Consider the following 19,032-nt stretch of genomic DNA (forward strand, 5'->3'; position numbering starts at 1 on the left):
AACTTTAAGCAATGTACATAAAAGCTCAGTTATAAAGGAAATTATTACGCTAGTGTATTCCACAACAGATTTCATTAATCAAATGTTCCCGGGTAAATTAGGGATGTAAATGTATTTACATGCATAAGTAAGTGAAGTGATTTGCTTAAGTAAACTTAGATAAAAAGAAAAGATTAGGAGAATATTAATGACAGCAAAACTATAAATTATAAAGTTAAATTCTTATTTGGCTACCTACTATGACTAGGAAATGACAAACAATGACTTAAAATATTTTGTTTAGCTTTCACTAAGCTTCTAATGTGGAATATATATATATATATATATATATATATATTTAAGAGAGACCAAGCGTGAGCAGAGGGGAGAGGCAGAGCGAGAGGGAGAGAGAATCTTAAGCAGTCTCCATGCTTAGCGTGGAGCCCAAACAGGGGCTCGATCTCATGACCTGAGATCATAACCTGAGCTGAAATCAAGAGTCAAGAGTCGGACACTCAACCAACTGAGCCACCCAGTCATCCCTGAAATATAATTTAACAGATTAGATGAGTAAATGCATCCTGAATCTCAGATTCTGTAATCCTATGACATACTACTAAACAGTTTTTCTCAAATATAATTTTTTATGTTATACTAATCAAAACATGAAGCTGAAAAAAATTCTTGCTTACTTAACTTCCTCATGATCTTTTAAATTAAAAACTGACATTTTCTCTTTGTTCTTTTTTAAAAGAATGACATACATTTTCAAGTACATGAGTACAGGTGAAGAAAATAGATGAACTTACAGCAGACTAAGAAATGAAACCTAAATAGAATTCTTTTGCATGTAAGAAGTTTACTCTATATGGTAAACTAAATTCCAAATACACACTTTTCAAGTTTTAGGAAACGTAATGCTGGAATGTCTTTAGATAAGTATAAAAGCTTTTTATGAAGTGTATGTTGGGAAACTGTTAATTAGATGTGTTTTAGACAGAAAGAAAACAAAACAAACTGAAATGGAAAAATTCCTCCTTTCTAGTCAACTAGTCAAATAAAATATAAAAATTAACTATAAAATCAGGATATATGTCATTTAACTGAGACAGAACAAGAGACTTGGTGATATAAAGAGTAAGGCTAATTGTATTTCAAATAGGTGATATAAAAGTTGAAATAGTAAAACTTTTCCTAGTAAATAACAAATGTAATATATGATAAAAACTACTTTAACATGGTAGGTATGGTGGTGTACCGAGATCCCCCTTTAGGATAGAGACCCTTGTTCTCACGAGATCTTAGGAGGACCGCTGGGTAGTGGCTCACAGTTAAATCCCTCCCCAGGAAGGGACCTGTCTTGCCAGAAGTTAAGTCACCTTACCAGGAACACTCTGCATTCAAACACTAGTGAAGGAGGAGATAGAAAGGCCCAGCTCCCTTGATTCAGTTGAGGATATGTCAGGGCCTTTCCAGTTTTAGAGCTTTCCCACAGAATGGCCACGGCTTCCCTTACAATTGCATCACTCTTCCTTGGACCAATCTTTCCATCTCACTTCCTTAATGGTGATGTGATTGAGAACATTCTCCAATAAACTATATGTATACAGTGTTCTGAGAAAATATTTCCTGAGGTTGTAGTCTGTTGATGTATGTTTTTAGTATAGTACTTGGTTCACACGATATTTTTTGAAAATACAAACTGAAAAATCATGAGTTAGGAATTCAGACTTTAAAAAAAATAGAGAACTTCCACTTAAGATGCAGAAAGCTGGAAATGGTCACCCCTACACTAATCACAAGAAGAAGACAGATAATCTATAGAATTATAACGCTGCTAGGACTCATCAGAGAGCTGAGGTTGCAGGGCAACCAACTAGCCTTGAAATCTGAAGACAGACAGACAAGAAGGAATGAAGAACTTCCTTCACTGGGGCAGAACGGAGGAGGAAGAAACAATGCGTACCACATAAACTGGTAAGAAGAAATCAGCTAATACTTTTACTAAATTGCTCAAGTCGAAGTGTAAGCTAACGTGAGAGAATAAAATCTTCAGAGCTGCAAGCCCAAGGGGAGTTTGCAGTAATTTGCAGGCTCTTCTCCACAAACCTCACCATTACTCATGAGAGAGACTGGGGGCAGCATGGAGAACTGAGAAACTTCCTTCACTGCTGCAGGCTAAGGGAGGGGAACATTGACTACTGCAGAAAAGACACAAAGCCCTGCCTGCTCCTTCTTCCCTATAACCTCTATGGAACAAAGGCCTTCTACATCTTAGAAAAGGACAGCAAACCCTGTCACTTCCAGGGTACCAGAGAGAGTCTTTTGCAGCTGGAGAAAGATCTCTATTCTGAGGGAGGACAGAAAACATCCTGAGTCCTAATAATCAGAGATTCTCCAACCACTTGGAAATGGGCAGGATCAGTGGAAAATATGACTTTCAAGACCCAGGGCAATACCTGCCTAAAACCAAGTTTGAATCAAAACAACAGGAAACAACTCCATATCCACCGAACACCGGGCTTGCAAGTACCCAATAACAAGTAACAGCAGACTACTATTGTAAAAGGTGCCACAGTGCAGAGAACCTCATTAAAATGCTGGATTACAGGAAAGCCTAAAAATCAGGGTAGAATAGGGAACACTGAGTTAAACATCTGACAAACCAACCCCTAGATAAAGATAAGGAACAAGTACAAGAATTTAAGGCATGTGGTGCACTGAGAGTAACTAAAACAAGAAAACACAAACCTAGCTCAACTCCTGGGTAGAATGACTTAACCTACAGCATTAAAGGCCCAGCATAAGAGGCAAGCCCATTTCCAGAATAAATACCATGAATTTCAGTTATTACTATCCTCTATATAATGTCCAGCTTTCAACCCAAACGTATAAGACATACAAAGCAGATAAACTGACAAAGTCAGAATCACAAACCGATAGAATGAGAATCACAGATAAACCATGTTTTAGTATATGTGCTGCCGAAGCGAAAACCAGATAAACCATGTTTTAGAACTATCAAAGAATTTAAAATAACTATGATTAACATATTAAGAGTTAATTAATAGTTAAAAAGATAAGTCCACATGCATAAACAGATGGGGATTTTTAGCACAAAGTAAAAAACTGTAAAAAAGAAACAATGCTAGAAATAAAAAATACAGTAAAAGAGATAATAATGCCTTCAATAGGCTTATCAATAGACTCAATAAAGTTAAGGAAGAATCAATGAATTTGAAGTTAGGTCAATAAAAACAGGCATGTTGAAACAAAAAAGAATAAAAGAATATGTATATAATGACAGAGAGAGAAGAGAGGGTGTTTGCAAGTGCACTTAAGAACTATGGAAGAGTATCAAACAGTCTTACATAAATGTCATTAAAATCCCAGAAGTAGAAATATGGTATGTCAAATAATGGTTGCCCAAAGGTCCCTAAAGCATAATCTCTGGAATGTGTGAGTAGGCTATGTCATATGGCAAAAGGGACTCTAAAAATGAAATTCACATTTTGAACACTAACATAGGGAGATTATCCTGGATTATGTAGGTGGGCCCAGTGTAATCACATGAGCCCTAAAAAGCATAAAACTCTCTCAGTGGAGTCAGAGAGATATAGCAGAAGAGAAAGGCATAAAAGCTATTATCAGAAGGGGAAGGCAGAGAAGTCCCACGTGTGAGGAGAATATGATACATTGTCACTGGTCCTGAATGTAGGGATCATATGCAAGGACTAGAAAAATGCCTCCAGGAGCTGAGGGCAGTCCTGGAATGACAACCAGCAAATAAACAGAACCATCATTCTATAGCTGCTTGGCACTGAATTCTGCCAACAATCTGAATGAACCCGGTTTACTTCCAAACCCCCAATAAGGAATGCAGCCCTGAAAACACTGGGATTTTAGCCCAGTGTGGCCTGTTGGACTTTTAACCTATAGAACTATGACATAATAAATTGTATTGTTTTAAGCTGTTAAATTTTTGGCAATTTATTATGGGAGCTATAAAAAACTAATACAAGGAACAGAGAGAAAATGGGGAAGAAGTATGTTAAGAGATAATGAGTAAGAAGTTTCCAAAAATGATAAAGTTCCTCAAACCATGGTTGTAAGAAGCTCAAAAAACAAGTAGAACAAAAATTAATTAATAACCTATATTTGACATAATAAACTACTGAAACCTAAATATAAAGAGAAAATTTGAAGAAGGCTATTGGAGAATAAAGATTAATTACACAAAGAGGAACAAGGTAAGAATGACATTCTCACTAGAAAGTAGACAGGCCAGAAGACAGTGGCTATTTCAAATCCATTAAAAAAAAATCAGCCCACAATGCTATACTTTGCCAAAAAAAAACAACCCCCAAATCTTTCAAAAATGAAGGTAAATAACTTTTCCAAAGAAACAAAAACTAAGAGAATTCATATATTTGACTTGCACTACATGAACCTTTAAAAGACATTCTTCAAGTATAAGGAAAGTAATATCTGACATAAACTTATATCTATACAAACAAATTAAGAGTGCTGGAAATGACAACTGAGAGTAAATATAATATTCACTTAGTTTTAATTGCTGTAAAGATACTGGACATTACAGAGCAAAAAATAGTAGTGATGTGCTGTTTCTTAAAAAGACACATGGAAGTAAAACATGACAACATTAATACAAAGGATGAGAAAGAATAATTAAGAGTAAACCATTATAAGAATCTTATACTACACATTAAACAGTATAATACTATTAAAGACTGTAATAATTTATTAAAGATTTATATTGTAAACTCTAGGGCAATTCTGAAAGTGTTTTAAAGATAAATAAACAATAAGCCAATATTGGAGAGAAAATGAAATGATACAAAAAATACTCTTTCAATCCAACAGAAGGCATAGGTAGAAAAAGAAAGTAAAAGATGAAAAATAATAGTTTTTAGAAAACAAGTAGCAAGCTGATATTAATGCAACCGTATCAATAATAACATTAAATGTAAATTATATAGAACCATCAATTAAAGTACACATTGTCAAATTGATTAAAAAAAAAAAGCTGGGTCCACTGACTCACTAAGAAAACCCTGCTTTAAAAATAAAATTATAGGGGCACCTGGGTGGCTCAGTTGCTTAAGTATCTGCCTTCAGCTCAGGTCATGATCCCAGGATCCTGGGATGGAGCCCCGCATCGGGCTCTCTGTTCAGCGGGGAGCCTGCTTCTCCCTCCCCCTCTGCCTGCCGCTCTGCCTACTTGTGTTCTCTTTCTCTCTCTGTCAAATAAATAAATAAAATCTTTAAAAAAATAAATAAAATTATAGATAAGTTTAAAGAAAAGATAGGAAAGAGAATTGTCATTAAAACCCTAATATGAAGAGAGCCAGAGAAAGGAACTGAAGAGGTTTTTATTGGAGGACATATTAGAATTTACATTATACTTGACTAATTTTTTTTTAAATTATGGGTAATATTTATTTATTTATTTATTTATTCATTCATTCATTCATTCATTCATTCATCTGAGACACAGAGAGAGGGAGAGAGAGAGAGCATGGGCAGGGAAAGAGGCAGGAGAGAGAGAAACAGGCTCCCCACTGAGCCAGGAGCCCGATGTGGGGCTTGATCCCAGGACCTTGGGTTCAGGACCTGAGTCAAAGGCAGACGCTTAACCATCTGACCCTCCCTGGCGCCCCTTGACTAATTTTTTTTTTATAACTTGAAGATTACAAGAAAATCAAATTTCTCCATGATGTAATTAAGGGACAAAATAAATGGATATGACATAATCTAGTTGAAAGTAGTGATTAAAAAGAAAAAGAAAACTAAGCCATTTCAATGTTTATACTCAATTTAATTTAGGATAATAAACAAACTAGCTCTAGAAACGTAATTTGGATTTCGACTGTTAGTAATCAGCTGATCTTCCTGCTGAGAACAAAACTAGACAAAAACAAAGCCAAAACAAAAATACCTCTTTAAGGGCAATGGAGTGTTAAGATAAGGACCAATTATTTGACCATGATCCCTAAAAAGAAATCCTAAAAGAAGTGATTTTGGCATTTGGGCCATTTTCCTCATATGGACATGGTTTAGAAGAAGCAGGTCAATGAGTCAGCAGTTGAACAAAATTTTAACAAACTTATGGGGAAAAACTGAAATTCAGGATCCACCAAAGGCAGGGAGAGCTTAGAAAAATTCCTATGATTCAAGTTGGGACCCTGAAGAATTACACCCTAGAGGATGGTAAACTAGAAAAAGACTAGCCCTATAACCTTGACTACATTATGTCATCTAGAATTGTTTGTGCCTACCAGAGGCAAATGTAATTTTTTTTTCTGGAAAAATCCACCATTTTGTACCTTTATATGCTTTCATATACTAGGTTCTTCACACTAGAACAAAAACATTTATAACAAAGACATTAAAGTAGAGAAAAATATATTATCAAATACCAAGAGAAACACAAAATCATACAGATAGTCCAGAAGCCAAATAATGAAACAAAGACTTTAGAGTACCTATTTCTCATATATTCTTGAAAATTATGGACAAGATAGACAATTGGGAGAGAAAAACTATAAAAATATCAAATGGAAATTCTAGTACTTACCAAAAAATTGAAATTAAGAATATAGAAGACTGGAAACAACTGAAGAGAGAATCAGCAAAGTGGACTAAGATTTAAAAAATACTCAGAATTAGAGAGTGAGACAGAGACAGAGAGAGACACACAGAGAGAATATGCATAAAGAGATAATAAAGAAATATATATGATATGTATATGATATATGTATAATTCAAGTCCTAAGAAAAGAATAGAATGAGTCAGAAGGAACATTTGAAGAAATAATGGCTAAGAATTTTCTAGCCACTAATAAAAGTCATTGAATTTCATATTTGAGAAGCTCTACAAAGCCCACACTACATAAATACAAAGAAAAACCACAGAGCCTGAGTACATCATAGTACAACTGTTAAACACCAAAGATACAGACAATCTTAAAAGCAGATAGCAATGGTAGGGAAGACAGGGGAGTCTTAAATAGTCTTAAATAGCAAAAAGACTGGAAGTTATTTTTTTTAAAGGCACAAAAAGTAAAGAAAGCATAGAGAGAAACAAAAGCCAAAAACAGTTGAATAATATCTACAAAGCACTAAAAGAAAACAACTGCCAACCTAAAATTTATACTGGCTAAAAGTATCCTTAAAAAAAAAATGAAGGTGAATTTCAAAGAGTTTTAGTCAAATAAGAACTAAGAGAATTCATAAGTGGCAGGCCTACACCAAATGAAATACTAAAAGGTGTTCTTTAAGAAGAAGGAAAATGGGGATGCCTGGGTGGCTCGGTGGGTTAAGTGTCTGCCTTTGGCTCAGTTCATGATCCCAAGGTCCTGGGATCGAGTCTTGCCTTGGGCTCCTTGCTCAGCAGGGATTCTGCTTCTCCCTCTGCCTGCCGCTCCCTCTGCTTGTTTTCTCTCTCTCTCACACACAATAAATAAAATCTTAAAAAAAAAAAGAAGGAAAACAATACCAGATGGAAATCAGACTTTCAGAAAGAAATGATGAGCAACAAAAAATAAACATTTGGGTAAATCTAAATAGACGTTGATGAACAAAATGGTAATTATACTCTGTTGTGGGGTTTAAAATTTTACAGGCACACAAACATGTATACATGTGTTCAAGTATGTTTGCAAAATTGGGGGTAAATGAAATTAAACTATACTAACTTCCATGCATTGTCCAGGAAGAGGACTTACATAAACTAAGAATTAATGTTGCCATCTGAAGGATGATTACTTAAAACACTGTTTCTCAGAGTGTTTTCTTAGGACCAGCAGCATCAAGACCATTTAGTGTAATGGTTAATTTTATGCATCAACTTAACTGGACCACAGAGTCCACAGATATTTGGTCAAATACTTCTCTGGGTCTGTCTGTTAGGGTGTTTCTGGATGAAATTCACATTTTGAATGGGAAGACTGACTAAAGCAGCTAGACCTCCCTAATATGGATAAGCCTCATCCATTCAACGGAAGACATGAATAGAACAAAAGGCTGAGTAAGAGGAAGCTCCTCCTGCCTGACCGTTGGGAGCAGGAACACTGATCTTTTCTAGCCTTCGGACTCAGACAAAAACATTGGCTCTTCTTGGGTCTTGAGCCTGCCAGCTTTGACTAGAACTTACACCATCAGCTTTTCCGGTTTGGTTTCTAGATTCGGACTGGAAATATACACTGGCTTTCCTGAATTTCCAGTTTGCTGACCACAGATCTTGGGACTTCTCACAGTCCACAGATATGCTGAATCAAAACTCTGGGGGTGGGACCCAGCAATCTATGCTTTAACAAGCTTTCCATGTGACTCTGTTACAGGTGGCAGGTGGGTGTTTCAGAACCACTGCATTAAGGATAAAATACTAATAATAATGTATAACCCTCAACCTCACAGTTTCTTGTTACTTCTCTCTAGTGAATGTTTCGTTAGGAATATGAATAAAATTGATTGTTCACTACCAAGACTAGGAAGGAAGGAAGGAAAACAGCTAAAAAGAAAGCAAATGCAAATAATGAATATTAAGGAACAAAAAGGAGGGAATTTCTTACAGATTACAGGAATGTTAAAAGAATAAGAGAGTAGTTATGAACTACTTTATGCCAACAGAACCTTCCAAAATTGACACAAGACAAAATAGAAAATCTGGGGAGACCTGCACCTATTAAATTGAAATTTTAATTTAAAAACTTTCCCAAAAGAGGAGATCCAGGATCAGATGTCTTTGCCTGTGAAGTCTACCAGATATTTTAGAAAAAAAACCCAATAATCTTACATAAACTCTTCCAGAGGAAAAAACTGCTTTTACAATTAAAAACCAAGTTGATTTCTTCCTAGGAATTCAAGATTTGTTTAGCATTTAAAAACTAAATCAATGTCATAGACCACATTTAGCAGAAAAAGGAGTATGCAAAAAATTAAATAAAAAAATACAATAAAATTCAAGACACATAATCACAGCAACTCTTGGTTAATTATAAACACAAGAGATGTCTTATATTTGATAAAAGTATTTATGGTAAATAGATAGGAGGCATCATAATTAATGATGTTCAAAGCTTTCCATCTAAGATGAAGAAAAGAACGCTTTTTCTAACCACCTTTATAGAAAATTGCATTGGAGGTACTTGGTGGTACTATAAGACAAGGAAAAGAAATAAAAAGGTGTAAAGATTACAACAGGGGATAAAACTGTCAATATTCTCAGATGAAATGACTGTGTATGTACATATTTATTTAGAAAGAATCATAGATAAATAATTAGGAATAATAAGTAGTTTTAGGATATAAATAAATAAATAAATAAATTTATTTATAAATAAAAAGTTTTAGGATATTAGTTCAGTATACCAAAATGAATTATATATGCCTTCAAACAATTAAAAACTGAACCATGAGAGGCGATGGACTCTGAAAAACAAACTGAGGGTTCTAGAGGGGAGGTGGGTAGGAAGATGGGTTAGCCTGGTGATGGGTATTAAAGAGGGCACATTCTGCATGGAACACTGGGTGTTATACGCAAATAATGAATCATGGAACACTACCTCAAAAACTAATGATGTAATAATGTATGGTGATTAACATAACATAATTTAAAAAAATGAAATTTATAAAAGAAATAATTTACAACATAAAAATATCAAATTCAATTTTTCACCTTGAAGGAATAAGATGGTTTAGAATTACCTCCCACATTATTAACTAGAATATTATACAAAATACAGAGAACAACTATTTTCAGACAACACAAGTAGCACAAGACCATAAACCCCAAGGAAAGAAAAAAAAATGAAATGATTCCCACCATCATTCAGGTTTCTTGCATGGAGGTATTTTCCTTATTAGGACAAAGACAGAATCCAGCAACCGTTCTGAGTTGACAACACTAAAACCATAGTTCAGGCTGGCCAAGATGAATAGAATTTGGAGGACAGAATCCCCAAGAGGAAAGAGTTATAAAGAGAAATAATTCCAATAATCAGAGTCTTTGCCTGAATAACAATCTATGTATGTGACACCTGAAAGCTCCCAAGGTTAGAATTAGAACAAATTCTGAGGAAAGAGCAATTATGAAGGAGCTATAACACAAACATTTCCCATAGCTCACACAGGACTGAGAAGTTTCTGTGTTCCTTCCAGCCAGAATGGAAAGACCTCATTAAATACACTGAGCATTCAGGAGAAATCCCAGCACACTTTCTTAGTGTGACAAAATTAGCCCAGGAATAAAGGCCACTCTAGACTTGCCTTTAAAATACCTTAAAACCATGCCTCATAAGGAGGAATAGCTTTTTGAATAAATAGTGCTTGAGCAACTGAACAATCATACTCAAAAATATAAACCTCAATATAAATCTCACTCACACCTTATATAAAAATTAGCTCAAGATGGGTCACAGACTTGAAAGTGAAACTGTTTATGAAGCCATGGAACTTTATGGAAAACATATGAGAAAATCTTTAGGACTTAGAGGGGGTAAGAATTCTTAGACATGACAGCATGGTAAGTTAGACTACAACAAAAATGCAGTTTTCCTCTGCCAAAGACCCTATTAAAAGGAAACAAGAAGCCACAGTCTGCAAGAAAACCAAACCATATTTCTGAAAAAGGATTAGTATTTAGAAAATATGATGAACTCTCAAGGCTTAAAATTAAGAAAGCAATCCAATTATGAAATGGGCAAAAAACAGGAACAGATATTTCAATGGAGAAGCTTTTCAATACTGATACAAAAAGCACAGAAAAAGATGTTCAGAATCATCCATTAGAACATCACAAATTAGGACCACAATGAAATATCAGTACCTACCTACCAGAATGATTAAAAAAAAAAGATTAAAAATGAAGAGAAACTGGACTATGTATACATTGCTGGTAGAAGTTTTTTTTTTTTTTAATAAAACTAATGAGGTACTTACCATAAAGCTCAGTAATCTCTCTCTTGAGCACTTATTCCAGAGAAATGAAAACTTATGATTACAAAAAAAAAATGTTCAGTGCAGCTTTTTTTCATAAAAGCCAAAAACTGGAAATAAAAAACTAAATGTCCTTTAATGGGTGAATGGTTGAATGAACTGTCATATATTCATACCATGGAACACTACTAAGAAATACAAATGGAAGAACCTATTGAACAAGTTGGATGGATCTCACAGCATTATGTTTAACTGAGAAAAGGTCAATTTCAAAATGTACCTCTGAAAAATCTACGAGTCAAAAAAGAATTACAGGGAAACGTAGAAAAAATATTGAATGAAAATTAAAACATTATAATGAAATTTGTTAAATACAGGTAAAACACTCCTTTAAGGAAAAGTTGTGGCTTTAAAAGCTCGTATTAGAAAAGAAGATCTAAAATCAATGATCTAAGCAAAGGTTCAGCAAATGTTTTCTCTAAAGGGTAAGATAGTAAATATTTTAAGTTTTTAGACAACACTATACAGAGGTTACAACAACTCTGCCACTGTAATGTGAAAGCAATCATAAGCGAATTATAAACAAACGATGTGACTATATGCCAACAAAAGTTTATTTTTAATATAAACTGGTGGCAAGCAATTTAGCCCATGGGCCATACCTTATAGACTCCTAATCTAAGTTTCCATCCTAAGAATCTAGAAAGAGAAAAGCAAGTAAGCCTCAAATAATGAAAAGGAGTTAATAAGAGAATTCAGTGTAATCGAAAACAGAAAAAAAATAAAGGAAGCTAATAGTTAATTTCTGGAAAAAATCTAATATTGAAAAATCAATAGCTATTCTAATAATGATAAAATGAGAAAAAGACATAAATTAAAATCTGGAATGAAAGACAGAACATCATTAGTGATCCTAAAAATATTTTATTTTAAAAAATATTTGAGAGAGAGTGAGCAAGAGAGAGAGAACAAGAGCTGAGGGAGGGACAGAAGGAGAGAGAGAAGCAGGCCCCCCGCTGAGCAGGGAGCCTGATGTGGGGCTCCGTCCCAGGAGCCCGGGATCACGACCTGAGCTGAAGGTAGATGCTTGACCAACTCAGCCACTCAGGCACCCTACAAATATTTTAAAGTAATAAAATATAAAAACTTTATGGCAATTAATCCAACAATTTAGATTAGATGGTTAAATTCCTAGAAGTCACAAATGACCAAAACTGATGCAAAAAACCCCCAAACCTCCCTAAAATGGAAATCTGAATACTCACTTATCCATTAAAGAACCTTAATTTGTAATTTAAAACTCTCCCATAAAGAAAATTCCATTTAGATGTGGCTCCATTGGTGAATTCTCAAACACTTAAGGATAAATATCAGTAAAACTACAAATGACACTATCTTACACATTGAAAATAATAAGGAACCTACAGATAGTATTATAATTATTGAGTTGAGAAAACTTCTAAACTACCACAGTCTACTAAAATTAAGTGGATTAAGCAAAGCTGCAGGACATAAAGTCAAATACACAAAAATAAATTGTCTTTCTAGACACAATAAACACCCAATTAACATCTTTCAATTTTTTAGCACTACTGAGATATAATTGACACAGGCAATCATCAATTTACTCTGTGTTAAGATAAATTTATTTGCATTTTGTATAAATGGAGACATACAGTATTGACTCTTTTTTGTTTGGCTTCTAATTCAAAATTGGAAATTTAAAGTAAAAAATTTAATTAGAATATCATCAAAGACATGAAAAAATACTAAAAATGACAAAAGCAAGCATAAGACCTTTACAATGAAAACTACAGTAAGTTGCTGAGAGAAATTAAAGATCTCAATGAATAGATATAGACAATGTACATAGATTGGAGGACTCAATATTATTAAGACATCAATTCTCCTTAATTTAATTAAAGATTCAACACGATCTTAATTAAAATTGCAGCATCTTTTTTTTTTAGAAACTGTCAAGCGCAAGCAAATTCTAAAATTTATATGAAAATGCAAATAACCTAGCACAATCAAAGCAACTGTAGAAAGGTACAGAGTTAGAAAACTTGTACCACCTGCTTTGAAGATTTACTATAAAGCTCCAGTAATGAAGACAGTAGGGTATTGGCATAAGAATAGCCATATAGATCATGGAACAGTATGGAGTCCAGAAATAGATCCACACATAGGTGGTCAACTGATTTTAAACCAATGTGCTAAGGTAATTCAATTATGCTGAAAAACTGATATAAAAATGAATAAAAACAAACCCCAACTTTTTTCCAACCATATACATAGAAATTAAGTGAAAATGGATCACAGACCTAATCATAAAAGCTACAAACTACAATCTTAGAAGAAAATGTAAGAATATCTTCATGACTTTGGGGTAGATAAAGATTTCTTAGGACACAAAGGCACAAACCATAACAGAAAAGATTTTCTGAAACAATGAACTTTATCAAAATCAGAAAGTTGCTATTCTTAACACTTTTAACAAAATAAAAATATAAAAGGGAAGAGAAAAATTATGCAGTCTGACAGAGGATATATATTCAGAATATATAAAGAACTCTTACAACTCAATAAGAAAAACAAGCCAATTTTTTTTAAAAAGCAAAGTGGTGGGGGGGTGGGAGGGATGGGGTGGCTGGGTGATAGACATTGGGGAGGGTATGTGCTATGGTGAGCGCTATGAATTGTGTAAGACTGTTGAATCACAGACCTGTACCTCTGAAACAAATAATACATTATATGTTAAAAAAAAAAAAAAGAAGAAGAAGATAGCAGGGAGGGAAGAATGAAGGGGGGGATCAGAGGGGGAGACGAACCATGAGAGACGATGGACTGAGATTCTAGAGGGGAGGGGGGTGGGGGGATGGGTTAGCCTGGTGATGGGTATTGAGGAGGGCACGTACTGCATGGAGCACTGGGTGTTGTACGCAAACAATGAATCATGGAACACTACATCAAAACCTAATGATGTAATGTATGGTGATTAACATAACATAATAATTAAAAAAAATCAGAAGACAGAGAAAATAAAAGAAAAAATTAAAAAATGAAAGAAAGAGAGAGAGAGGAAGGAAAAAAGGGAAGAGATGGAAGGAAGGAGGATACACAGTGGTATGTAGGTAAATGATTAACAATTTAAAAACTGGTTCGGTAGTAAATACATAAATAAATAAAGATCAAAAAAAAAGATTTCAATGGCCCATAAGCACATAAAAAAAAAACCTTATCACCATTAATCATCAGGAAAATGGAAAATAAAACCAAATGAGATATGCTTACCCAGTCATTACAAAGTCTTAAATTAAAAAGATTAACAATACCAGTGTTGACAAGAATGGAGAACAAAACGGTACTTTTAACATTGTTGACAAGAATATAATACAACCACTTTGCAAAATAGCAGTTTCTTACTAGGATAAGCATACACTTACTATACAACCAGGAATTTTACTCTAAGTTATTTACCCAAGAATGTATGTCCAAAACAAGACTTATACTCAAATGTCCATGGAATATTAAATGTCCACAGAAAACAAAAAGATATGGATGAATCTCAGAATCTGAGTGAAAGAAGATAGAAACAAAAAAAAGTATATTCTGTATGATTCCATCTATATGAAACCCTAGAAAAGTCAAATTTAAGTTATAGTATTAAAGCGTACGTAAGTGTTTGCCTGAGGTAAAGATAATGAATTACATAGGGAGCAAAAGTGAACTTTCTGGGGTGATGGGTGGTTATATAGGTACATAAATGGAACAAAACTCATTAAAATATACACTCAAAATGAGTATTTTTACTGAGTTGAAACAATATAAATAAATGGTCTCAATAATACTGATTTGAAAACTAACTAGAAAAAAAGGATACAAATACAAAATATTAAAATAATCCTAAGAATAAATGAAATAGGAACATGTATATTTCTACCTAGAAAACTGAATATTGTTACTAGGAAAAATTTTGAAAAAACAAAGAAATGGAAAGAATATATGATGCTCATAGCTTGAAAATTTCAGTATTGAAGGAGATCTATAGATGCAATATAGATCTTCAGTTGCAATAGATCTATGAATTCCATTATAGTTAAAACTCCCACCAAGATTTTTTTTAATATGGATACTGACAAACTGATTCTAAATTTTAAATAGAAATGCTAAGTATCAAGAGTACCTCAGACTTATTTGAAAAAGAAAAGGACAAGGTAGAAAGATCTTACTCAACCAGATACTCATCTTTATTAAACCTAATTATGACAGTGTGGCACAAGGAAACACAGACAGGCAAATGAGGCAGAACTGAGTGGCAAATCAGAATCCAGCATTTGGGGGCACTTGATTTGTGACAAAGTGGCAGAGATGGAAGGAAGGAAGAGTTTTTCAAATAAATGATGCTGGGTCATCCTGACATCCGTATTACTCCTACCTCATTAAATTCACAGAACTCAATTCTGATGGACTGTACATATAAATATAAAAGACAATAAAGTGGCCAGGAGATAAGGTGGGGGAAATGTAGGCAAAAATTTCATCTACAATCAAAAAAGCACTAAAAAAGACTTGACAAATTGAGTTTCAGTAAAATTACAACTTCTGTGGACCCAAACAGATTCATATAAATGAACAGAAAAGTCACAGAATGGGAGAAGATATATATAAAACATAAAATCTTCAAAGGGACCATTTTCAAATGCATAAAGAACCTTAAAAATTACTAATAAGAAGAAAAACTCAATTTTTAAAAATGGGAAAGAGATTTCAACAGGCAAATACAAAAGAATAAAACCAAAAGACCAATAAATCTGTAAGAAGTTGCTCAACCCCATTAGTCACAAGGAAAATGCAAACTAGAAATACAATGAAATATTTTCACCAAAAGGGCTAAAATATGAGTGGCAGTACTAAGTACCATTAAAGATATGAAGAAACAGGAACTCTCATATGTTGCTGCTGAGTTACTAAACTTTCATAACCACTTTGGAAAACTATTTGGCATTATCTAATAAAACTGAACATGCACAATTAAATGAATCAGCAATTCTACTCCATGTTATTTACCCATCAGATATGCATGCAAATAAATGTGTGGTACACCCAAGAGTAATATACAAGCAGCATCACTGTGTAAAAAGCAGCATTATCTGTAATAGTCTAAACCTAGAAAGTTCCAAATGCCCATCATCAGTAAAATTAATAAATTCCAGTATCCACCTACAAAGGAATAAAAATAAACTATTACTACATGCAACATGGATGAATCTCATAAACAAGGCCGGACAAAAGATGCTACAGACAAAAAAACACATACTGTGCAATTTCATTTACATAAAATTTAAAAAAGACAAAGCTACCCTCATATTAAAAGTCAGGGTTATGAACCTGGAGAGGAGCAAGATTACTGACAGGAAAAGGAACACAACGTGGGGGCTTCTGGGGTACTTGGAACATTATTTCTTGACTTGGGTGATGGTAACATGAGTGTCTTCACTGTTAAACTGAGCTTTTATACTCTGTTATTTGTGTACTTCTTGAATTTAAAATGTGAATACACACACACACACACACACCTGTGTATGTAATTTAAGACTGTGGACTAGTCTGTTCTAGGAATGCTCTGTGATGTGCTACCATAAATTTTTATCTATTCAGCACGATAAAAAAGATAATGTTTGTTTATACAATTACATATATATTATATATAACTTTGCAGATTTATTTTGAAAGTCTGTATTTTAAACTTTTCATCACCACTGCAAAGATGCACAATGTTATCACGTTATCATTTGTGCATGTTTTTTACTTTATTGGAAACAGTAACATGCTATAGGACAATGGATGACAAATTCAGCAGAGTCATGTCTGAACATCATTCAAGATCTTTGTTTAGGCTCTGAAATATAGTGGGTGACTTTTAAAAATACCAGAACGATACAATTATGAAATGCAGTCACAAAATGCATAATTGGCCCTTCTCAAGAATTCTTAACTATACCTCTGCATTTACCGTGTACTGTTTCACTGTGTTTGAGGATGGAGTTGTAAAATGAGTATAAACAGGTAGTAGTGTATACCTCATGTTTTCAGCTGAGTCTTCCGGCATTGGGGCGACAGTTTGTACAGCTGGAAGGTTTTTGCTGGTAGCACCATTCACAAAACTAGAAGAGGAGGAAGAGGAGGAGGACCCTGAATCCACGGCACCTGTTCCCAAAATAATAATTTTTAGCCTTAAAAATAAATTTATTTAACAAAATAATTCACTATATCATTACTATCTGATTTTGAAGATTTACTCATCTGAATTTCAAAACAGAATTCAACAATTAAAAAATCATTTTGCCATCAGTATGCTAATAACTCTTTATAAATAATAGCTGTTGTATTAAAATCCAGTTGATTTACTTATATTAATCTAACAGAATTACATATTACAAATGGGGTATAAATAAAAGACATCAACAAATGAAAATAATTTTAGATAAAATGAGGCTGATAAAACAATTCCAATTTAGATGTGAAAAATTTATGTTTTTATTGCTATATTGTAATATTTTTAGTTTTCACCATCTAAGATACAACTTACAACAAACAGCATAAACTTGTGGCACTGGAGCATCAAATACTTATTTTGATAAAATGAATGCTTTAAGAAGGGCTATAATGAATATAATTGTACCTGATTTTAAAATAATGAGTTCTCCTCAACGATATGAAGATGCCACTTTGGAACAGACTTTTTCTATAATACACCATGTAAGTATATTAAAGAGCTGTGGAGTTGAGGGACATCTAGTGTTCCTGAATATTATCTTATCTCACACTAATTCCTACAAAATTGAACTGCTCACTGAGATTTCTGCTGCAACACTTATATAGCATCTATTTGCCAAAATCTAAACTGGACAATGTGTCCAGTTTAGGTGTTGGCATACAAAATGTGTGTGTGTGTGTGTGTGTGTGTAGGTGTGTCTGTACATGTTTCTGAGGAGGATGTTTAATTACTTACATTTTATTTTCCACTGTAATATTATGTACTTTTAACTATCACTAGACTTCTTGCTATATCACTTCCTATATCTATTAATTCATAAAATAGAAAATATAAGAAAATATTATAACGTTTCACATGAAGATAAAAAAGGGGAAATTTAATTTTCCTTTAACCTATCTCTTAAAAATAAGGAATTATTCAGTAGACACTAAATGCAGATTTCTTTCTACTACACTCACGTATTTAAGAAATCTTAACATGTTTTTTGATAGAAGTTTTGGTAAAAGAAAAATATTTTCTATTTCTAGAAAGCAGAATGAATATAAAGAATAAGATTATAAACTGTATAGAAAAATTTTAAAGTCTTCAAACAAGCTGGATATATTTATTTATAATATAGATAAACCAAGGATGTTATGCCATCAATAATGTTTATTGCTACTATAAATATGCTTGATAGAGTATATTCTACTTACTACAACCCCATAAATGTGTTGTTCATGATATGTCAGCCTCAGGTGGTATGGTAAAAAAGATAGATACAGAAAGCACATAGAAGAGCTATGAAATTAATAAAAATGGGAAGAATCTAAGTAATGATAATAGATGGAAAAGTTCAAGGCTATACAGTTTGGAGAAGAGAAGGCTACTATAGTCAGGGAAGAAAAGTCAGGGATCATCTTGCGTTGTATAAATACCTAAAATGGAAATCACAAAGATTTGGGTAAGGATTTATTTAGCTAATAATCAACAGGAACATTTCTGGAAATTTACATAAATAAAGGTTATTTTAGGCAGGCTTTTGAAATTTTAGTGGTTTGGAATTTTCTGTTCCTAGCATCATTAGGAAAATGTTGGACAATGAATTGGATACGATTGCAATCTAAGTACATAAATTAATTCAATGTCAAATAATGGTTCTTATTCGCATGCATTTTTTTTCCCATCAAGTTGAGGTTCTTGCATATCGTCAAGGTTCTTAGGGGAGCTCTGCCTTTCCTTAAGAGGATTTTGCAAAAAATATACATTGAGATTCTACCAGGAAATGTCACTAAATCTACTTTCTATCACTAACATATTTAGTGATATTCTTG

At 33.5% G+C, this 19,032-nt stretch overlaps 1 protein-coding gene across 14 annotated transcripts in view; it reads right to left on the reverse strand.

Annotated features, from left to right (window-relative positions):
• Positions 1–19,032, reverse strand: part of NBEA (neurobeachin) — a 680,715-nt gene that overhangs the window by 385,956 nt on the left and 275,727 nt on the right. For all 14 annotated transcript variants that reach the window (XM_027588285.2, XM_027588293.2, XM_027588287.2 and 11 more), the window contains one exon: positions 17,022–17,148. In XM_027588285.2, coding sequence (XP_027444086.1) covers positions 17,022–17,148 — 127 coding nt within the window. The remainder of the gene's footprint in view (positions 1–17,021; positions 17,149–19,032) is intronic.

The sequence above is a fragment of the Zalophus californianus genome, chromosome 3 (assembly GCF_009762305.2).
Source record: "Zalophus californianus isolate mZalCal1 chromosome 3, mZalCal1.pri.v2, whole genome shotgun sequence".
In the NCBI taxonomy this organism is placed as follows: Eukaryota; Metazoa; Chordata; class Mammalia; order Carnivora; family Otariidae; genus Zalophus; species Zalophus californianus.